General features: G+C 36.0%; 2 protein-coding genes and 1 long non-coding RNA gene across 4 annotated transcripts; 1 reads left to right on the top strand and 2 right to left on the bottom strand.

The window, feature by feature from the left end:
• The first annotated feature begins 252 nt into the window (after positions 1 to 252).
• LOC147543370 (uncharacterized) lies at positions 253 to 2354 on the top strand. Its single transcript, XR_015223855.1, has 4 exons — positions 253 to 701; positions 851 to 926; positions 1229 to 1289; positions 2065 to 2354. It is a non-coding gene; the product is annotated as an uncharacterized LOC147543370 (long non-coding RNA).
• Positions 2355 to 4417: 2063 nt separating this feature from the next.
• On the bottom strand, positions 4418 to 5009 carry LOC147543369 (large ribosomal subunit protein eL39z/eL39x-like). Its single transcript, XM_086637277.1, has 3 exons — positions 4948 to 5009; positions 4717 to 4820; positions 4418 to 4624 (listed from the first exon to the last, which is right to left on the bottom strand). The coding sequence occupies exons 1-3, from the start codon at positions 4948 to 4950 to the stop codon at positions 4576 to 4578; spliced, it is 156 nt and encodes a 51-aa protein (XP_086493403.1). The 5' UTR covers positions 4951 to 5009; the 3' UTR covers positions 4418 to 4575.
• Positions 5010 to 11162: 6153 nt separating this feature from the next.
• Positions 11163 to 20927, bottom strand: LOC147543368 (Transducin/WD40 repeat-like superfamily protein). 2 transcript variants are annotated; one of them, XR_015239624.1, is made up of 14 exons: positions 20518 to 20919; positions 20353 to 20436; positions 20152 to 20273; positions 19094 to 19166; positions 18793 to 18876; positions 18622 to 18708; positions 17667 to 17737; positions 16151 to 16202; positions 15977 to 16034; positions 15582 to 15682; positions 14916 to 15067; positions 13438 to 14105; positions 11880 to 12455; positions 11163 to 11788 (listed from the first exon to the last, which is right to left on the bottom strand). XR_015239624.1 is itself a non-coding variant. In XM_086672809.1 (14 exons), exons 1-14 carry the CDS (start codon positions 20614 to 20616, stop codon positions 11633 to 11635), a joined length of 1305 nt encoding a protein of 434 aa, XP_086528935.1. In that variant the 5' UTR covers positions 20617 to 20927; the 3' UTR covers positions 11163 to 11632. The 2 variants fall into 2 exon arrangements, 1 of the variants encoding a protein (XP_086528935.1); XM_086672809.1 differs by having other exon boundaries at positions 11880 to 11936; positions 13997 to 14105; positions 20518 to 20927.
• Positions 20928 to 22147: the final 1220 nt, after the last annotated feature.

Genomic DNA, 22147 nt, shown 5'->3' with positions numbered 1-22147 from the left:
TTGCGTTATCGTGATTTTTTCTAATATCGATTTCGTAAAAAGATTTGGGCTTCTTTTTCTTTTCTATCATTCCTTGCTTAGGAATAGAGATTTCATTTTCAAGGCTACGTATATACATGGTTTTGGAGCACCTACTAAAGGATTTAGTTGTCATGAGTTTTACATTTAAGATTCTTAGTTTTCTTTAGGCATTTTTTAGAATTGTCAAAATGATGAATGATGAGAGTATTTTTTATTGTAGATGAGCTCTTAAACCGTTATTTTTAAGAGCTTCAAAATGATTCAAAATGATGGAATTGACATCGTAGGCCACCATTTCTTTTCTATCATTCAATGTTAGATCGACACGTTGAACCATAAATGGTATAGAGAATACTAAAAATATGGTGGGAAAATTCTCCAGTGAGGAAAACAATCACATCTCTTCAGCTTCGATGATTAGCACTTCTTTCATTAAGAGGTTAGCCCTAAAAACCTAAGTTCTCTTTAGTTAATTTTCAAGTAAAAAATCCTAATCTTTTGTTGAAAGCCATTAGAACTCTTTCTTTGTGGTTTTGAGTTTAGGTTTTTATGGAATCAGGTGATGGCAGGAATGGCTTCATCAAAATGTATGTGGTGTTTCATTGAAGTCGATTTTAGCTTTTGGACTACAATATAACCTTTATCTTGCTATGTTTCGATTTGCAATACTTGAAACTTCTGTAAGCTCCTATAGTTTTCTTTGAAGTTATTCTTTCAGATAAATTAAATTAAACTTCAGTGGTGTCGTTTGTTTATATCTAACTTAGATGTTTGATCATCTCTTCCCTTTAACATTGACTATTTGATTAAGGTTGTGAGATTATCTCAGGTGGTATTTGGCTAGACATATTTTTGCAGGATTTGCGTTATCGCGAGCCATGGATGTCAGAAGATTAAAAATCAGCGTACGTATATATTTTAGATTTATACGCATTCAATTATCTAATCTCCCAATTACTGGTCAATGTTCTTGATCCTATACAGCTCTAATAATAAATGAGGTTTTAATCTATCTAATTTACGAAAACCTATTTGTTCTGATAGTTTGGTGTTTCGAACTCAAATTACTGGTCAATGTTCTTGGTCCTATATAGCTCTAATATATATATATATATATATATATATATATATATATATATATATACACACGTATGGCTAATATATATTTCATTTTTAATTTTATTTTCACAAATTGGGACAAATGCAGAGAACTATTCTTCACTGGAGATCAAACGAAGCCAACTCAGGTCGAAGATCTATGTTTTTAGGTTTGTCCTCTAATCACGCCTTTCTCCAAACTTTCTTATGTCATTGTTGTTCGATATGTTTCAAAATGTTTGTATCTTTTGATTATGATCATTGTTACTTGTGGAAACTTTTCCTTACCTTTGAAAGTTTCCTTAAATCTAAATTAGTAAGGGGTTTGTAGGACACGTGTAGTTTAATCTACAACAAATTCCTATCTATTTATACAAGGAAATACAGAAAAATTATTTGCAGACCTTCAATTATGTACTTCCAAGTACAAAATATGAACTTTAGGTTGCTACCTATTTCGGTTTAGTGGTAGTGTGAGTTAATTTTATGAAAGTCTCAATATGAGTTTATACACGTACAAGTGAACTTGAGAAGGTCATTGTTGCTTATGGAAGAAATAACGCTTTTCATTCTACTAATTTACTTGCATATTATTTTTTTATATGGACCTTATGGAAAGTTGGGAAACTTGATAATGAAATAAAATGCGTAAAGCATCTATTTTTTTGGGAAGGTAACATGAGAACAACTTAACTTTCTGAAGCTAAACAATGTATGTGGTTTGTGGTGTTTGCTTGTCAATCTGGAGGTTTTCATTTGCCAGAGCTTATATTTTACTACCTTGCAAGTTATATTCGATATTCTCCGTCCATTACTTTTGTTTATACAATCCATGTTTCTATTGATTTGATTAAGCTATGAAAATCTTTATGCATTATCTTTAAATTACCTATCTTGTGGTATTAAACACTGAAAATTTTCCATAAAATGCTACTTCAATTACAGAATTACATTGTTATGTCGCCACATTGAAGTGGGAACAAATAATGCAAACTTCATCAGAATACCTTGATCATGCTTGTGTCGCGATAAGTAGTACATGCACAGGAGATAAACATCAACGGCAAGAAGTGTTTGTTCAAGTGGAAAGGACCAAATAAGATAAGTTCTGATTTAGGATTAGAATTCTGGTTTGATTCATAATTATATGTGAACATACTTTTAACATTTGGGTATATGTTAGATAGCAAATTTTGAGAACTATATTTGTTTCAACAGTCTCATCGTTTGGGTTCGGGTTCGGTCTGGTTATGATGACTAGGATCAGTTTGAAGTAGTATTGTTGATTTGTTCAATCAGGTTGGTAGTATAATTTTATTCTATTCTTTTGAACCAATTCAAATTTCTATTAATAAGTTCAGATTTACTTATGTTTTCCGTGCCGGAGACACGGGCCATACCCTAGTATATATATACTTCAAAGAAATTTCATTGAATTTGGATTTTGAATTAGGAAATAGTGAAAGACTTGCATTGTTTACTTCTCCCAAAGAAATTTCATTGGATTTGGAGTTTGAACTAGAAAGTAGTTAAGGAAAGACTTGCAGTGTTTTCTTCTCTGAAAGAAATTTCATCGCCCTTAACAAAAGAAAAATCATCGAATTTGGAGTTTGAACTAGGGAATAGTTAAGAAAACAACAAGGCTACACAACCCAGGACTCCCACTTGAATCGCATGTCAGAGAAACTCACATGTTCAGTCACGTGGAGAAAGAAACAAGAGTTTCTCTCACATGCAGTTCAAGTGAGAGTCCGTAGAAGTGGGCTGAGTATAATTTTTGTTAAGAAAAAGACTTGCAATGTTTTCTTCCCTAAAGAAATTTCTATGCATCCTAACGACTCCCCTCCAGAACTGTATTGCTTGGAATCTCAACAATCACCTCATCATACTGATCTCACTCTATCCACTAGCAATGAGAATAAAGATAAAAAGTGAAGAGCTAAAAGTGACTTTTTTAAGAGGATAGGCGCACCCTAGATCTCACCATTCTTGCTCTCATCTCTCTCAACTTCTTCCACTACTGTCCTGTTCAGATGCCTCTTGAAAGCATTTGCCTCTTCTCCTTGGCTCTTCCCCAATTGAGATTGAGATTGTTCAAGCTCATGTGGAGAAACAGTTCAATCTCATCTGGAGAACATTTTTCTACAACTTGTATACCAATGGATTTCAGTCTTCACCAAGACATGGAAGAAATCAAGAAATCTTGGTCGAAATCGAGCTGAATTGTAGAAAAAACCACCCAAATAAAGCCGCACGGGTTTTTTCCTCTCTTGGATTATCATCATTCTTGGAATTAAAACACAAATCAATTACCTAGAGTTTTTTTTTTTTTGATGAAAGCAATTACCTAGAGTTGTGAACAAACAGTTTCTTTAAGCCCTAGAGCTCCAGCTTATTTGCAAGGCGTCAAATAAGAGACTGCATGAGCAGATATCTTGTAAATTTTCACAACTCTCAGGCCAGCTAGCTGTTCGGCCCGAGTTGTCACGGGCCTCGTCAGGTCTCATCCTGCATCTCAGCCGGGACAACAACATTTCTCATAGCCATGACAGGTGAACCACAACAAGTTGTCTCGCAACTGTTGGCTAAATTGGCCAACTATCAAGCTAAAAATAGACAAGATTCACACAAGTATCACAATTGAAACTTGCTCACGGTCATGCACTAAATACCAATTGAAATAGAAGAAGATTTTCTAGTAACACACATGAAACAATAATGCAGGATGAGGATTTAGGTTGAATAATAGCTAGAATCTCAATTAGGAAACAGAGCGGAGAATACACACTTACGCTCTAATCAACTACCTAATCGGGCAAATATAGCTCAATCTAACTCTGAGATTGTATTTTTAACCTAACTAGTTAGCTCTCCAAGTCAGGGATGATCCCCAAGGTACAGAGTCGTACACAGACGCCTCAGCCAAGCCAAACAGATACCACCAAGAACAGACTATTTTAACTCGGATGGAGAAGCCTAAATCTGCTCCAAATCAACACCGAATCATCATATTCACTAGGGTTGTTACATGCTCACTGGTCATGTAGGACTCCTGATGCTAGGGGAAGCAGGAACTTTCACTATAGAAGGCTATTACAAGTGCTAGGTTTATTGTCAACATATAAGAAGTCAAAACAGCAAATCTCCTCAAAACCCTAAATTGGTTCTTCTCTGGTAAATACTAATTTGACATCAGTTTTGACTGGAAACGTTATCATACAGGATAGGAATGACTATGAAAACCCTAAATCATTCTAAACTGAATCTATTTGCAAAATATGATAAAGAGCATACAATATTAAAGCACAAACTGATTGATTATCAAAATCTCCATCAATAAACTTTAAAGACCAAGTCTCATAATTCTAAAGACAAAAATTCAACCTTCTGATTGGTCGATTCTAGATCCAGATTCTGAAAATGAAAACAAATAAGAAGTCCAAACAGCAAATCTCCTCAAAACCCTAACTTGGTTCTGCGCCAGTGCCTGCGCTTAGCATTGTACCTGGATAAGACAAACAAAGAAATCAGTTTCGATGAAAATGGAAGATCGGAAGAAAGTTTTAGTATGATTATAGAAAGGATGAAGAGGGAAACCTAATGGTGTTGTCGGTCCTCATACGGATCCAGTGAGGAATGGGCCTGTTCTGCCTCATCTTCTTCGCGAGCTTCTTCTTGATCATGAACGATTTGTGAGACGGCTGCAATTATTCAGGAAATGATAAAATTAACAAGTTAATCAACTATCAATCAATCACACAAAACCATTAGGTAACAGAAAAACCCTAGAAAGGGAACGGAGGGGCAGAGAGAGAGAGATGGATTCACCATCTTCGCTTCTGGTAAGCTCCCGCGATGACGGCTCTCAATGGTTAAAGATCAATGAAACCCTAGAGATTTTGATTTATAGATAACTCGATAGTTCACCGGCACCTTAGACGGGTCGGATCTTGGGCTTCGTCGTGCTCTATCTTATGGGCCTAACCTCAGTCATTAAGAACAACGGGAAATTTTAAATGCACTCACCATTTTGTTATCTGACTAATGGAGATGTGACTGTGGCATGTAGAAATGGTAAGTGTACATAAAATTTCCGTGGAACTATATTACCCCTCATAGAGATACATCGAAGTAATTTTTTAAGTTTTTAGAGTGTTGTACATGAGATGTCTTTTGAGTAAAGGACCTCGATAGTGTATTCAGAGAAAGACAATCTCAATTGAGATTTGACGTGTAATCTTTTCTAGTTGTGCATTACAAATACTCTAAATACAGCAATTGATTTATATCCAGCAAGGGTTGCGTGGTCGGGTCCTCTTTCCTCTTAATTTCGGTTTTTTATTTTCCCTTCTTACAATAATGTAATTTTGAAAAATCAAAAAAATTAGGCATTTAAGTAGTGACATGGATGGTATACTATTTGGATTGTGAGCGAGTGGTACAAGGTTCAATTCACAATGTTATCTCTATGCATAGTAGGTTGACGATTTGATAATCTACACTATTTTGATCGTATAACAACTCAAATATATGTACGACATGCAAGACGGAAATGGCGCGTAAATCCCATCTCTTTCTCTGTCCGTCTCTCTATGTCCTTCTAAACTCTAATTTTAGATTGTACGGTAAGAAATGGCTTAAATACTCAATTCAACTATTTCCGTCGAACAATGAATTCGGATTCATCCATGATTTAATGCATTTTTCATGTCACATTATGTGAAAAAAAAGTTTATTGCTTCACGTGTTATTATTTTTAACATTCATATTTTTGTAAACATATTGGTTGAAAATCTGCACTGAGACCCTAAATTATTTCTCATGACCTTGTATCCAACCAGGGTCGTTCTTGAGATTTCGGAGGCCTGAAACGAGTTATAAGAATGTGGCCTACATAAGAAAAATGTATACATCAGAATTCTCAACATTTTTCTTGCGCACATGTGAGGTTTAAATATGAAACTTGTGTTCATAACTTGCAGTCTGAATCGAACGATCTGGTTGAGTTACTCAGAAATCGGTTCGGAGAAAGACATCGTACGTCCTTAGTCGATCCACCGGTCAAGTGGTTCAGCGAGTCCGGAATTCGATGAGTCAGCAGCTTGTTCAGTTTTTTTTTTGACAGAAAAAAAAAACATTAGAAAATGATTCTTTGAGAAAAATGTCCAAAGAAATTTCAACCTCCTTTTTTTGGTGCTTAAAAGGTGATAGTGTGGTGGTGGAGGTTTAGTAATTGTGGTGGTCACGGTGGTGGTAGTTGATGTACAATGGTAGAGGTTTATAAAATGTGGTGGTGGTAGTAGAGGTATAATGGTGGGAGGTTTATTAATCGTGGCGGTGGTAGAAATTTCAACTAAAATAATTAAGAAAAGTATAATTTCATAGTGGTGGTTGTAGTGTTGAAGTTTAGTAATGGTGGTGGTTGTGGAGATACAATAGTAGAATTTTAGTAATTGTGGTGGTGGAAGTAAAGTTACAAAACTAAATAGATAATTTAAGAAGCAAAAAAAATGCGTGTGCTTGAGATCGAATGTAGGTTGTTTGGATCCTCTTATCATGTTTTTTTACCAATTGAGCTACTTTATACTACTTGTTGCGTTTAGTACATGTTGTACAAAAATAATCAAAACCGAAACCCCTTACTTCTTTCTACTTGTTCTTCTTGTGAGGCTCTTTGGCCCTGGAGGGCGAAGTGAGGCTTTGCTCGCTTCCCCTTCAGGGTCGACCCTGTATCTAACCACGTTTGTCCATATAGCATCCCTAATGCAAAACTAAAAACAACTCTAATTGTCCAAGTGCTTATAACATCAAGATTCACTTTCCTAGATGACATTACTCAGATTCTTCGTACACAATACATCTCCAATAAAATACTCTACAGACTAAAAATCACCTAGTTGACATTTCGTATATGGATAGTTTTCTTGTTACTCTAGAAAGTGTTGAAGTCGACAACTGAAGTCATGATGAAAATTTTAAATGTTGAATTTTTTCTTTAGACATCTTAGAATTAAATGTTACCACATTGTCAGAAGACTAAAAATGAATTTTCAATAGAAATTTTTAAATTCCAAAAATCCTATGGGGTAGTAAAGTTTTTAAATGGGTTATTTCCCAAATGGCCCCCAACTTTGTGACCAGCTTCCTGCCTGGCCCCCTACTTGAGCAATAATTCTCGTATGGGCCCCTTTTTTCGTTATCTTTAACATTTTGTTTCTCTCTCTCCTCCATCTCATTTTCTCTCTCTGCCACATCATTTCAGCACGCCACATCATTATCTTCACCGGCAGGGGTCGCCGCCCGGCCAAATTTCCGGCCGACGACCTTCAAATTTTTTTTTCACTCTCTTCTCTCTCTCTCTAAAAAATAAAAATAAAATTTAACACGAACAGACCCTGATCTGGGTCTGTTCGTGATGAACAGCCCTCCGGTGAAGGGAAACCTCCTTCGCGGGAGTTTAAAGAGAAATTTTTTTTTTTTAAAAAAAAATATATATTTAGAGAGAGAAAAATTAAATTTTGAAGGTCTCCGGCCGGAAATTTGGCCGGCCGGCGATCCCTGCCGGTGAAGATGATGATGTGGCGTATTGAACTGATGTGCAGAGAGAAAAAATGAGATGGAGGAGTGAGAGAGTAATGGAATGGTAAAAACGGAAAAAGGGGGTCATACGGGAATGATTGCTCAAGTAGCCAGGCAGGAAGCTGGTCACAAAGTTGGGGGCCATGTGAGAAATAACCCTTTTTAAATTAACTCTTGCGCGAAGATGCTATTATTTAGCTTTAATGAATTTCGGGCATACCTAACCGATATTTCTACCCGGAATAGTTATATTCAGATAAACAAAATAAATTTAATGGCATTCATGTGCTAGATACAAAGGCCAACGTTTTAGAAAAGTAAAATAGTTACCGGGGTGTGAAATTTTAAAAGGAATATGTAAATTTTGAAAGTTTTCCGGCGAAACAAAATTTATGGGGAATACCTTTTAGCAAGTGCAAATACTTTTTATTTTTTTCTGATAGGTCCTTCTCTACTCTCATATCCCACTCTCCTATCCCACTTTATTCTTCCTTCTAATAATCAACATTCTTAGAGAGAGAGAAAAAAAAAACCTAGAGAAATCATCAAGAAATTCTTCTCATTCTTCATCTTCAAGGAATCAAGTATGGTTCGTTCAAAGGCTTGTTCATCCAAACAATAGTCTTCAAGAGAGGTAATAATTCTTCTTATTATTCATTATTGAGATCTCTAAAACCTAGGGTTTTGATTTTCGTAACCAAGGGTTTTATTTCTTAGATTTTGTAAACTTATAATCTATTTAGGATGTTCAGGTATGTCATCGTAGTTCGCTTGCTCGACCTCAATCAAGACGTCATATGACAACTGTCTCCAATATCTATCGATGGCATCTAGTGGCATATGAACATTACTAGAAAGTTGCTCAATCAACTCATGTTTACAGGGTAAACCATGTATACGCCTAAGTATACAAAGGCAAACATTCTCAATCCCATAATCAACCATGAGTCACCTCTTGCAACATCATATCCATCGTGCGGTGTCCAACCACGTTCCTCAATTTGTCGAAAAATCTTAATTTGATGGGCATGCATCACCTTTCTCAAATTATTCTCAAATGAGTCCGTGAGGCCAATAAATTGAACATCTAAGCACTTATGAGCAGCTTCCCAACATGAAACAAAATTTCCTAACGAATTATTCAAGAAACACTTCAGCCTCTCCCGTGTTCTCCCTCAGTTCTACTTGTTGATGTGGTGTCGTAATGTCGTATCTGGTTTGTCCAAAAATTAATAAATCTCTCTTTGTAGAGTGACAACCATGTATCTTGACAATAACTTACTAACTCTAGGGAGATTTTTCTCCATTTCTCTACGAGCTTATTAACCCGGGTCTTGTATAGTTCCTCGGTATCTGCCCACGTGACAAGCTGCCATTCATTGAAAAACTCATCAACCATTTTATCTTTCTCAAGTTTCTTCTCACTTGCATCCATCTTCTTATCATTATCGACAATCTCTAAGTATTTTCAGCCTTGACCCGGACATTCTTGTTTATATGTCATATACAAAGTATATGTTTCGAATCTGGAAATATGATCTCAATTGCATTTACCAATGCGAGTTCCCTGTCAATAATGAATGCAGTAGGAGAGTCACCAATATATAACTAACGCAAACATTCCATAACCCAAGTATAATGTTCCGTCTTTTCGTTGCTTATAAATGTGTTTGCCACTGTGAAGGTCTTCCCAGTCGAAGTGGCTGAGACTATCTGGAGAAAAGGGTGTTTGAACTTGTTGGTTTTATAAGTGCAATCAATGACAACAAACTGAGGGAAACACAACGCAAGCTGAACACTCCTAGGATGTGCAAAAAACAAGTCATTTACCTATTCAGGATTTTCATAGCATCTATACTTGACTAAATACTGGTAATCCATGCAAAACTTCATAAACTGTTGCATTACTGACCTACCTTCACTTTTCTCACACTTGACCTTGCGTTGTGCATTCTACACAGTCCTCATTGTAGAAAAGTTATCTTTCTTCGTTTGTTTTATATGCAACAATATATCTTTGGGGCGTGATCCACTTTTAGTTAGTGCAATAACTAATTCTAGTTAATCTTCTTTAAACCTAACTGCATATGCATGACCCGTGAGGCTTTTCTCCAACAGGTGGTTGTGGTGTCTATCTAGTAATTCAACAATCCACTTGTCGTGAGGTACGTTATATTTTACCTTTATACCAAATGGCAATCACGTTTAGAAGAACCTGTACGCTTCCTTTTACTTGGGTCCGTATTAGAAACTCAATTTTTCCCTTTGTAGCTACCAAAAACACCACTTCGACTACACAGAAACAAGGTATACGACCCCTTTCCTTCTTTGTTTACTAACCTCCCCCCCTTTTTTCACAATAACAAATCGAATTTCTCTAGTAATTTCGGTGCACCAAACTATTGCCTTATCTCTTGAATCAAACAACTGTGGCATATAAAAAAATACATTATGTGTTTTGCAAGAATGAATCAATTCATACATCGATAACAAGGTGTTTCACAAATTACGTACCATGCCTTTTGGAAATAAAATGTGATACATCGACAAACATTAGAATAGGTGCTCCATCTCTGGACATTGAAGAAGCATTTGAATCAAGTTTAAAAGACTGAAAAGAATGAAAAGGAAATAAGTACATAAAATATCTAGTGGAAGAAAAAAGTCACTGAAGCATTTCGTGGACTAAGCAGACACGAAATATTCTGTGTCTCCGTAAGCCACGAAATATTTCCTAATATGGAAGCGACGAAATGGTTCGTGGGCCGTACAACAACGAAACGACTTTTTCCTTGTTCACAACCCTCCGAAGTTTTGAAACAGCTGGGGTTTTAGAGTTAAAAAAGTTCGAAATAAATAAAGAAAAAAGTCATTACCTCTTCAATGTCATCTAAACCCAACTATGATTCTTGGTCTTCTTGAGTGATGCCATCTTGAGTTATACTTCCATCAACATTATCAATTTTGTTAGGTTCTTTCTCCATATTTTAGGGTTTAAGAGAGTGTAACTAATATGAAATTTTTGAAGAAAAACAAAGTTGTTTAATAGTTCAAAGATGAAGATGAAGAGTAGTTATGAACATATATAAGTTTTGAAAGAAAAATTATGAGTATGAAAAACTTGAAGAACAATAATAGAGGTGTAATGGAGTTGAGTAGAAATTTTAACAACCCAACTTTTTTGTTTGATCCCTAGAAAGATTTTCTAAGTTTTTTTTTTGTTTATTGAAGTAATTAATTAGCAAACCATCCAAAATTTGAAATTGTTTTTTAAGTCTTTAAATTTATCTCCCTATAACAACTTAGAAAAGAAATTTGTCAAACCAATCAATTTTTGATTAAGTCTTCACACCCCGAAAACTATTTTGCTTTCCCAAAGCGCTGGCCGATACAAATACCATCAAGACAAGCAAAATATAAATGGACCATGGAAAGAGCCTCAACCAGGAAGAGGAAAACAGCACTTGTAAATATCGAGTCGATGCCCAATAATCTTAAATCAGTTGATAATCAGTTTATAACAATTAAAAGATAAGAAAGGGTTTCTAAACTAGTTGGGACAACCAATAATTTACCCAAACATCTGTAAACCAAAATTGTTTGAGCACTTTTAGCCCAAACCAGAATTATAAATTAGCATGAAGGTTGCAGTGAAAAAACTACCCTCCAGTAGATGCTAACAAAAATTTCGGTACTATTCGTTTTCTGAAAACTTCAGAAACTTAAATAAGCGATGACACTACAAGAAAACCTTCGATTCCACCAGTTATTCTGCTGTAGAACTTTCTTTCCGGCCTTGCAGCTACAACTTCATATATGTCTTCAATTTTTAGAGATCATGGGAATCTAATTTCTGATACGAAGCTTCTATGGTTGAAAAACATTGCCAATCTGCACATCTTTTGGTTGACAAGAAGCGGAATACGTTATGTAGCTAAAGAGTTCCCTTCCAGAACCGTACTGATCTATCAGTTCCACATGAGATAAAGGCCGACTCAGTTGGAGACTGCTCCAGCCACCTTGGTGCACCAATGTGGTTGGACGGCAACCTAGCCACTTTCTCGGCGGTTAAAGCATCCCAGACAACAATCTGCAGTTCATTTTTCTGTTAATTCCGTTCCGTACACTCGAAAATTTTTGTCAGAATGAACTTCATAAAAGCTAAAGGAAAAGGAGAAAACCTCATTGCTAGGTTCGTCTATGGATAGGATGAACTCTTCTGTTTCGTTGAAAACAGCCTGTGGATACAAAATAATTCAAAGATATTGAAGGTTTTACCAAGAAACAAAGCCATGAAACTTCTCAGTGTCAAAATATATCCTACATGTGTTCGTATTTAAGTTCAGCAAGGAATACTTGTGGATAAGGAATAACTCGGAAATACTAAGGTCATCCTCACACACTTCATGTTTTTCTTTATTCAGAATGTATTTAGAAAGACCCCTTGTTTCAGGGTGTGCATTTTATACAAATGGCACAGGTTTTCCCCGTCTATTCAAGAGCAAAACCCTTAAAGATTTTAAATATGCACCAAGCCACCAACCCTTTTCTTGTTAAGTACAACAACCATGAGTTCCATGACATATACTACCATTGCCGATATTCACGCAGAAGAGGATTGCAAGCTACTTATTAAAAAAGTTATAAATTTAGTAAAACTTTCAATCTTGTTGGGAAGAGAATATATTGTAGAAATATATTTGGTTTGTGGAAAATTATGAAAAGATGGAAATATTGATGCAAAATAGCAATGCAGACTGCCTAAACTAAATGATGACACTTTAGATGACACGAAATGTTATGAGAAGGGCCTTATCTAAACCTAAGACAGCTAACTATGCAATAAATTATAGTTTAAGCTTGCTGGAGTTTTATGTAACACTTGATGTGCAATGCAATATGATGATTTCAGCTAACTAAATACACTAAACCATGCTCTGATACCACTTGATGCAATCCTAGGGTTTAGAAATATAAAGATAACAATGGGAGTAAACCAGAACTTCAACAACTAGCAAATTATATTAATCCCAAAGTAAATAAGCAAACAAAAGTAGTAAAGTTAAGTTCAGGTAACAACCAATAAGTCTTAGCCCTCACAACCTCATTACCAAACAACGACTCCTAAACATAACCAACTTAGGACAAGCACTAGACAACAATACTTGGGTAAGCAACAAGTACTAAGATGTGGAAACAACAAGGTTGAAAGGTGTGAAAGTCAGAGAATAGAAAGAGAAATTGAGAGAAAAGAAAGGTGCTCAGAGAGAAAGTAGAGAGAAGAAGAAAATAGAACTAGAGGAGAGAAAGAAATCAGATGAGAGAGAGAGAGAGATAGAAAAGAGAGAAAGAAGGTTAGAAAGGACAGGAACGAACCTGGGAAGAAGAAGATGATGGAGAGGAAGAAGAAGACTTGAGAAGTAGGATTTAGGAGGCAGCTATAGCTGAATACTCTTAGTTGTGATCTGCCCTTTTGTGAAGGTTGAGGTGGTATTTATAGAGTAGAAAACTTGCTGCCCAAGTCTCTAGAAAGAGGCAGCTTGCTGCCAAGTCTCTAGAAACTTCTTCCTTGCTGTCCAAGTAGCCTCTTGCTGTCTAAGTTCTAGAGAACTCTAGCTGTTGTCCCAAGTTAAACAAAAAATAATTCCTAACCATTCTAAATACCACAACTAACATAACTAACTGTTAGACACACACACACTACACACTCACACACTACATGACTTGTCCCTAGGCTACATCAAATATTATCTCATTTTATGTGAGGAAGATCTTCTCAAGAAGAGGATCATCCTCAAATGTCATGCTACGGACAATTTCCCAGCAGAGAAAAGATGAAACCCTCATTTCTTTTGTTCCAGAAGATGCAAAATTTGAAGATGAAGAAATTGGAAGGTTAGAGTTTCTACGAGGCATTTATATGTTTCTCTCTAGGTCAATCTTAGATTTACATTATTCTCCATTTCTCACGCAAAACCTATTTCATACTTAACTAATTTTGAGGTAGTTTCTCTTCTACTTCATAGTTCTTCAGTTCTACCCATAAATTCATGTGGGAAGTGGGGACTAAAATTATCTCCTACATATTGAACTTTTCGTACTCTTTTCCTCCAAAGTCTGTCAAAATATATTGTTCAACCATCACAGCAATAATTCCTTACTTTGGTTGTTTCATCAGAAATAAGTAACATGAAAAACTGTGAAGTGCAATTTCATGTCAGTTGAGGCGAAATGAAACTATTCATTTTGGTGGAATATGTGAACATTTATTCCACAACTGCAATTATAAATGACAAACCTGGCAACGCAGCTGTGTATGTGTAGCTCCTACATATTGTTTGACCAGCCTTCCTGTACCTACTTCCCAAAGCTTCACCATGGAGTCCTTCCCGCAAGAGAGAACAAACCTAGTAAATTAAAGACACTCAAGGAGATGGTTAGACTGAAAGCGCACATATAAGTGTGTGATGTATGATGTTAACTCAGCAGCGAAAGCAAATGATTCTGTTTCTGACAAGCATAATTAACAGGAAGCTTTTTCTTTTCGTTTGAATAAGCAGAACAAGGAAGTGGGTTTAGGGATTTCTTTTTCGTCAGGCGGCTGATTAGTGAACATCATACATTCATAAATCATAGGCCCTAATTGGGACCTCGATGCAACAAGAAGAGCGCAACCAGCACTTACTATAACACTGTCAGGCGGCTAGAGAAGTGTGGGATTTCTGTGTTCATTCTTTCAGACTGAGGTGGGTAAAGCAGGCGTCCTTAGATTGTTGCATCTCTCAACGGAAGAACCTGAAATTTCCAAAGAAAGGGAGAGAGCTGTGGAAGATAATCCCACATGCCATTGTCTGGAGGATATGGAAGGATAGAAACAAAATCATCTTTCAAGATAGCATTTGCGACAAAACAGAAACCATCCAGAATATTCAGGCGAACCTCTTCCATTGGAGAAGACAACTGAACTGAGCTACGAATTTTTCTTTCTTATACTTAATGTAAACTGCGAGGTTATAATGAATACTTTCTAATTGTGGGTCTTTTCATCATTGTCTTAGTGTTCGTCTCAGGATCCACCTTTTATAGGACCCTGACATCTTTGTATTCTTTTCTTCCTTCATTCAGTCAAATCGTTCAAAAGTAGAACACAATAGTCATCTGAAAGAAACTGATTGATGACGAATAACATGAACCTAACGTGGAAACAAATTTTTTACCTTTGGTCCTTTGTGAAATTTGCACTGGTGGACTCAGCCCCATGTGCCCCAACGATGGAGCGCACGCATTGGGCTGTTACTCCATCCCAGATCCTCACAGCACCATCCTTAGATGCTGTCACGTACATGCCACCAGTAGACGAGTACCTAACCTGCGTAACCACATAATATTTAATATAAATAGATAGATGTCTGTAGATCCACTTCTGGTGCCACTTGTTTGGATCAATGTTACCTGGTATGCGGGTCATTCTGGTACATGGTACAGGTACCGGTACATGATACGTTGAATTCTATTCCAGTACGTTGTGGACTATTATCTATGTGTGTGTATATATATTATAGATAAGCCTATTCTTAGACATTCTATCTCCATGAAATTTAAAATCTTAATTAGTTAACTAAAAAAAATCTTGTGGTTAACTACTCAATTAGTTGAGCTAATAGAGTTTTACAGATTAAAGTTGAATATTCCAATAACACCCAATTTGGATTACTGAATCATAAAACAACCCAAAAAGGGTACGAGGAATACACGGTACACAAAGGGAGGTAAAGTGCCTGGTAACATTGATTTGAATCATCTGCAAATTAGTAATGATCCTCAACTTGAAAGAAACTGTACGGATATTGAAATGACAGAAAATAGAATATGAATCCACATGCCTGATTGATTGCGCCATTTACACCTATTTCTGGTGCATTTGCTGATAAATAACACTGAAAGGTATTTATATCGTACAAATGTGCAATTTGGTGATCAGTTCCTGAAAATGCATTTCCATCCTCATTAACAGTCAAGATTTGATAAGTGCTGGACAGTTTGAGATTCCAGAGACATGCTGAGCTCTAAAATGCATATTGAAGGGGTGCATATATGTATATGAGAAAACTAAACTGCTGCCAGGTTTAATAGTATTGAGTGAAGTACTAAATATTATAAAATGCATTTAACTAGTTTCCGGCCCTCATCTGGATCAAATGCCAACGCACACTCAATGACATTTCAACATAATGGAATAAAAAAAAGTCTATTGAAGAAGAAGCAAACATAACAATACCTGCTAAAAGGAAGTCCCCTGAAGGATGGAAAGATACAGATCTCACATTATGGGTATCCTGCACCAATACCCCGAAGAGAATGTCAACCAGATAGAAGCCAGTTTTGTTCTCTAAAACGTATGGAGTTCAATTTGAAATATAGGGAAAGTTAGGAGAGGGGAGGCAATCTGAACCTGGATAACACGAAAAGCTCTCTTTGCCACTGTTTTTGAAAAATCGAAAAACCTGAAATAGATTTGGTTAAGCAATGTAACATACTAGGATTAATTATTACATTTGTCTTAAAGAACGGGTCACAAGGCCCATAACTCTCATCCACATGCCACACTTGAAACCAAAAAAAAACTAAGAAAAGATGTACGATAACTCTTTGCCTATATTGGATACAAGGACACGCAAATACACTTGTCAAATAGTCCCTGTCAGTTCATTTGGTATAATGTGACATTTTGCATGCAAATCTTTGCTAACTTGTACACTTGTCACTTTAAGGTAACATCTTTTCTGTAATAGTGGTTGTTCCAACAGTAACAAAAAGACACTAAATTATTCTACGAATCGTGTTAGACACCTCATAGCACAGCCGAATATTGATTCATATATTCGCATCCATGTTACATAAAGTTAAAGACCTTCCAAATGCTTCTTCCTCATCTCAAACTTCACCTCTCTCATAAACATACACTTCTGTCAAACATCTCCAGTACTACATTTTACCAATAACTTAAGGGCAAAAAGATTTAGATTTTCACAAAAACTAGAATCATGAATTGCCAATTTTTCATTTAACTTCGTAGTAAAAGAATGAATACAATAGGAGAAAATAAAGATTAATATGGATTTATTAAGCAAGCAACACAAATGAAAGTTCATTGGGATTAGCCGTGTAACCAAAACAAGTTAGTGACATGGTATAAGTATGTCTGAAAGGGCAACATAGTAATGACTTGAACTCCACGGGCAAAATATTTCGGTTTTGACGGCCACCAAAAATACTTCTAATATTTTCCATAAAAACTTCTTGCGTTCTTCTAAAAATAAACCATCATTTACTCACCATCAGATTGCTATTATTTTAAAACTAAGCAAGTAACCAAAATAGTTCCACGAAATATTTAGGTTTCCAAGCAAACCAAAATTTTAGCACCATAGGCGATTAGTAGCTAACTGTAAACCACTTGAAAGGCTGAAGATTCATTTCTTGAAACTTGAAAGTAACAAACAGTCTACTTGAAAATAAATGAAGGCCTTTTGGAGGTGTCATAGACGAAACCAGGATAATACTGCAAAATCAATTTTTATTTATTCTAGAGATTTAGAAAGGTGTAGCATGCAACTTGCACCTTATCTACTTTTAAGTTAGGTTCCTCTCATTTTTATGCAACATCTGTGCAAATCTTTCCTTAAGGAGCGGTCTGCACCAAATTCTCTTCTGTTGTTTTCCTCTCATTCCAACTTCACTCCCAATGATTGTATCTCAATACCAAAAAAAAGTACAGCTCCTGAGTTTCTACTTTGCTGCTAGAAATGTGACGTATAAAATGGGTAGGAAAGGTCACACGATCTATAATTCGCATTATGACATTCTAATGTCAACGGAATTAACATAAAAAATATGAATATACGAAAATCTCCCATATAGACAAAATTTTACATTTTCTTTGTCAGATGACAAACTACAAATCTTACTTTATTGTGTGATCCTTCGCTCCGGATATCAGTATACTAGATTGAGGATGGAAATCCAGATCATTCACAGGCTGCAATTTAACCAGTAAGCTTCTGTTTAAGTGAACAAGTTAACAAAAAGTCAAAGAAGTAATTTCAATAATGTCACAGATCCAAAATATGAGGCAATTGATAAGGTGCTTAAGAAATCTAGCTCAAGACGAATCTGAACATGATAAGGTGGATACAGATATCAAGATACAAAGTCTAACAAACATTATGTTCCTCGACAAGCTAAAATGGCACCTTTACTCATGAAATAATAGGAAATAGATAAGAAGAAAACAATCAAATAAAGACAGCACCAAAAATCTCTTGATCAAACAAAACTCGATGAGTTGATATCGGGGAAGTTCAGTGCTTTCAACACCCTCGGTGATAAACTGAGTAACGTGCATCCCTCTTCCAAAGACTGAAAAGAACAAACAAATTGCAGCTTTGGGGATAAACTCATTTTGGGAGAAAATGAGTTCTTGACATAACTTTTTTACTTTTATCACGGCCAGTTCAGGAGCACTCTGTTGAGGACTTCACATTTAGATTAAGAGATGAACACGAAGTTATGATTACACATGATACCATTACTATGTATGTCTTGTAGTTGATAAGGGAAATTCACAAAGTTGTCTCTCTATCTCTTCTTTGTTAGAGGGTTTAACACTGTAAATGACACTATACATTCATATACTGATAATTACCTAAAATACACCAAAAAATAAATAAACAAAGTTATAGTAGAAGGAAATGCAAATGGTCAATGACAAAAGATCAATTCCTTACAAGCAGTCCATTCAGAAAACTAGTAACAGAGAAAGAGGAATGAACATAGCGTAGTACCGCAGCACCTAAAGGGACTTGAAAGAATTTAAGTTTTTGATATTAAAAATTATTTGCTGACAGAGAAACAGAGATTTACTTGTAAATGGTCATAGAATGTCCTTATTACAGGTCGCACTGAACCCTCTACAGATTCTGGGAGCATCATTTGCTTCAGCTTTGAAACCTACAAGGAAAGTTAAAAATCTAATAAGTAGGAACTAGACGAGAGTAAGAGATGGTAGTGTACATGAATAGTCGAATAACTAACCTCAAAGAGCTTAATTGACGTGTCAGCACTTCCAGTTGCAACAAATCGCCCATCAGGACTAAATCTTGCACATCTAGATACGTTCTACACAGTTCAACTGGCACTGTCACAATAATACCGTTTTTTCTAGAATGTAATATATAAAACCAATCAATTGTAGAAAGATTCCTATGATGAGACCAAGTCCCCCAAACAAAATAGACCTTTCTCAATTAAACGTGTTTCTAGAATATATATATATATATATATAATATCATAAAAGCGAATTACCCTACACATGCTTTGCATTTCAGATATGTACCTTATGTTCGGACACATGTCTCGTCTCGTGCTTCGGGAAGCTCTTTGAGGTGCCCTTGGTATCTTGCACAGCACTGTTCTTGAAATAAAAGTTCATTAGCAATTATGTTTTTCAAACAAAAGATGACATTGCTATCGACGGTTGAAGAAGTTAACACCCTCTAAGTACCTAATTACGCTTCTAGTTTTGCAAACAGCTTAATGCCCAAACAGGATCCAGGTTAACAAGCAAAACCGTTTTACCACATGGTTATCTAACCCGTTTCCTTTCTCTCAAACATCAAAATGATGCTAATCCGTCAAACGGGCGAAGAAGCGGAGTGGATGGGTGAGAGTCAGTCGTGTATGTTGTACAGAAGGAAACATGAACACATGATAATTTGGGATTACATTAGCACAAATATGCGCCCTAATAGAGTATTACTTATCATAATTCAGTTATCTAGTTAAGCACTGTTTCAAGATATGCTCATGGAGAAATAAAACGGAAGTAGCAGTATATTTGAAGAAGATAATCAGTAATGGACATAACATAAGCAGAGACATGAAACTTGACAATAGAGTAGATTCTACAAGAACGACATTCGTACGCCGATCCAGCTAATTAGATTGCCCCTAGGCCAAATTCTCTTTCATCAATAGGGATCCAACTTTTAGGCTTACGCTCCCTATGAAAAGGTTTGCAAAAGTTAGGCACCTTGTATGTAAAGTTTGCACATAGTGTCCACTTTCAACAAGTATGCGCAGTTCGCATAGGGAGCCCAAACCTAAAATGTTGACAGTCTTTTTAAACACGACAAATAGGAAATCGGGTCTTGGCCCAATTTCATGTTCTCTAGATAAATATGGACTTGTTGGACATAAAATTGGATAAACTCTTAGTCAGGATCCGATCTTTTTCACTTGATAGTTATTTACTTCAACTTATTACTTATGTACTTATATGTTGCCCATTTGAGACGGTGATTTCTTGCATACATTAACCAAATAAAACTATAATCCACTCATGAAATTTCATCTACAAAAATATACATAGAAGAATGTGTTAAGATAAATTGCCTGAAATCAATAGAAGTGATACGAGGAGGTACAACGACGCCATATCCGATTGCAGAACCAGAATCAAGAAGAGCAGTAGGAGCAATTCCTTTCAATGCATCATCTCTTTCCACTGATAGTCCCTGTTAATTACACCATTAGAACAAGAAAAACTTTAACAATACCAAAAATTGTACATGATATCAAGGCAATAAATTTAACCTTAGAAACCAGTTCAAGAAGCTTGTTTGGAGGTGCTTCCACATTCAATGGCGTCATTGTAGCTGAAGCAACCGCTATAGCAGCCTGTAGAATAGATTAATCACATTTACTCGTTTCCATTATTACAGAGAGAGAGAGAGAGAGAGAGAGAGAGAGAGAGATTACTTGATTGAGGTTGTTATCTCGAAGATGAGCGACGATCAATTCATTAACCTGACGAAGCAATTTTGCGTCCTGCAGAATCTGCTCTAGACTTGTCTCCATAGGAGGGGAGAAATGTAACTTTCAAAACCCTATCTCGTCGTCCAAAAACCTAAACTTTCAGATCAACTCAAAACCTAATTAGATTATCCAGTAATGGAAAGAAATTCCAGTACAAAAAAAAAGTTCGTCCAGCAAAATTCACTTCATTTTCATTCAAAACCCTAGTTCCAGATGAATTGCGATATTTCAGTCCTGGCTAGTCACTGCCTCGAGGGGTTACCCCAAACTGCCATTAGTGTTCTTCACTCCCGCTTCCCGATCACAATTACTAATCTAACCCTGTTAACCCGTCTAAATTACCACGGAGATGTAAATTGGGGTTGTCCAAAGTATACGTGTTTATCCGAGAATAGGAATGGGACGCAATTCGTTTGTTCCGGTTCTTATTCCACGTATTACACAAATAAATATTTGTCCTGATCAAAAAAAAAAATTTTGAACGTGACTGCAATACTCGTTACGAGAGCATTGATATATCAATCAGATCGAATAACTACGATAACCGTCGAATTTAAACTCTTAGGCCCTGTTTGGCGCGCGGGAATGGAATGTCATTTCCGGGAATCACATTCCCGTAATTCGATTCCCGGGAATCAGATTATTTTGGTTTAATGTTTGGTTCGACCAGGAATAGGAATTCCATTCCCGATGGATTCCTAACTTGTTGTTTGGTTTGTGTAGGAATAGGAATGTACTTTTTTACGAAAGTCCGGTTATATCCTTTTACTTAAACTACATAAATTATAAGTCAACTTTGTTACTCCCTCCGTCCCATTTTGTTTGTAGTTTTGGGAAATTGAACTTATTAAGAAAACCTTATTTAATGTTGATGACTAAAGTTACTTTACCAAATTATCCCTATTTAATGTATAATATTCCTTGGAAATAACATTGATAGAAGAGTAGAACTAATTAAAAGTAAAGGGTAGTTTTGAAAATGTCATCACATTAGTAATTAAATGAGTTATATAAGGAAAGTTAACAAACATTTTAGGACATCCATAAAAGGAATAACAACCAAACGAAATGGGACGGAGGGAGTATATATTTTAATCAGTATTGTCTATTCAAAGTTATAGATATGAAATAGTAACGTAATACACTAATTTAAGTTGTATTTAAAGATTTATTTAAAATAAATAAGGTCTCGACTAATTTTTTTTAAACGTTATGAAATCGATTTTTAATGAACAAGGAGCAAGAGAGAAGAAATAAAACTAGAGATATGAAGAGAGAGAGGGAGAGTTACGTTCGAGCGAGAGAGAGTGGGTGGGAGAGAGATAGAGTGTGTTGCTATGGTGGTGGTTGAAACCCTAGGTTTTTAATTTTTTAATAAAAATATTATGAGAATGACGATTTTAATATTAGTCATTCTAATATTTTATCAAGGATTGTTTTGTCCGGAAATATTAAATCAAATCATTCCCGGGAATGGGAATCACAAACCCACCCCCTCCCTAGGTTTGCTATTACCCCATTTAGGGGGAATCCCATTCCTCCGGGAATAGGATTCCCCCTGCATTCCCGCGAG

Source organism: Eschscholzia californica, unplaced genomic scaffold (assembly GCF_041429995.1).
Source record: "Eschscholzia californica isolate CP2 unplaced genomic scaffold, dmEscCali1.0.p SCAF_4, whole genome shotgun sequence".
Lineage (NCBI taxonomy): Eukaryota > Viridiplantae > Streptophyta > Magnoliopsida > Ranunculales > Papaveraceae > Eschscholzia > Eschscholzia californica.
Note: the sequence above shows the minus strand (reverse complement) of the source record. Positions and strands in the feature narration are given on the sequence as shown.

Bases quoted from the DNA above. Each gene is read 5' to 3' on its own strand.
- LOC147543368 (XM_086672809.1), bottom strand. From the start codon at position 20,616: ATGGAGACAAGTCTAGAGCAGATTCTGCAGGACGCAAAATTGCTTCGT. The intron at 18,709-18,792 runs GTTAGTTATTCG...CTTTCCTTGTAG, and splicing joins CGTCAATTAAGCTCTTTGAG to GTTTCAAAGCTGAAGCAAAT. The intron at 14,106-14,915 runs GTAAAAAATTTG...TTAATTTACTAG, and splicing joins AATTTCACAAAGGACCAAAG to GTTTGTTCTCTCTTGCGGGA.
- LOC147543369 (XM_086637277.1), bottom strand. The intron at 4,625-4,716 runs GTTTCCCTCTTC...TGTCTTATCCAG, and splicing joins AGGACCGACAACACCATTAG to GTACAATGCTAAGCGCAGGC.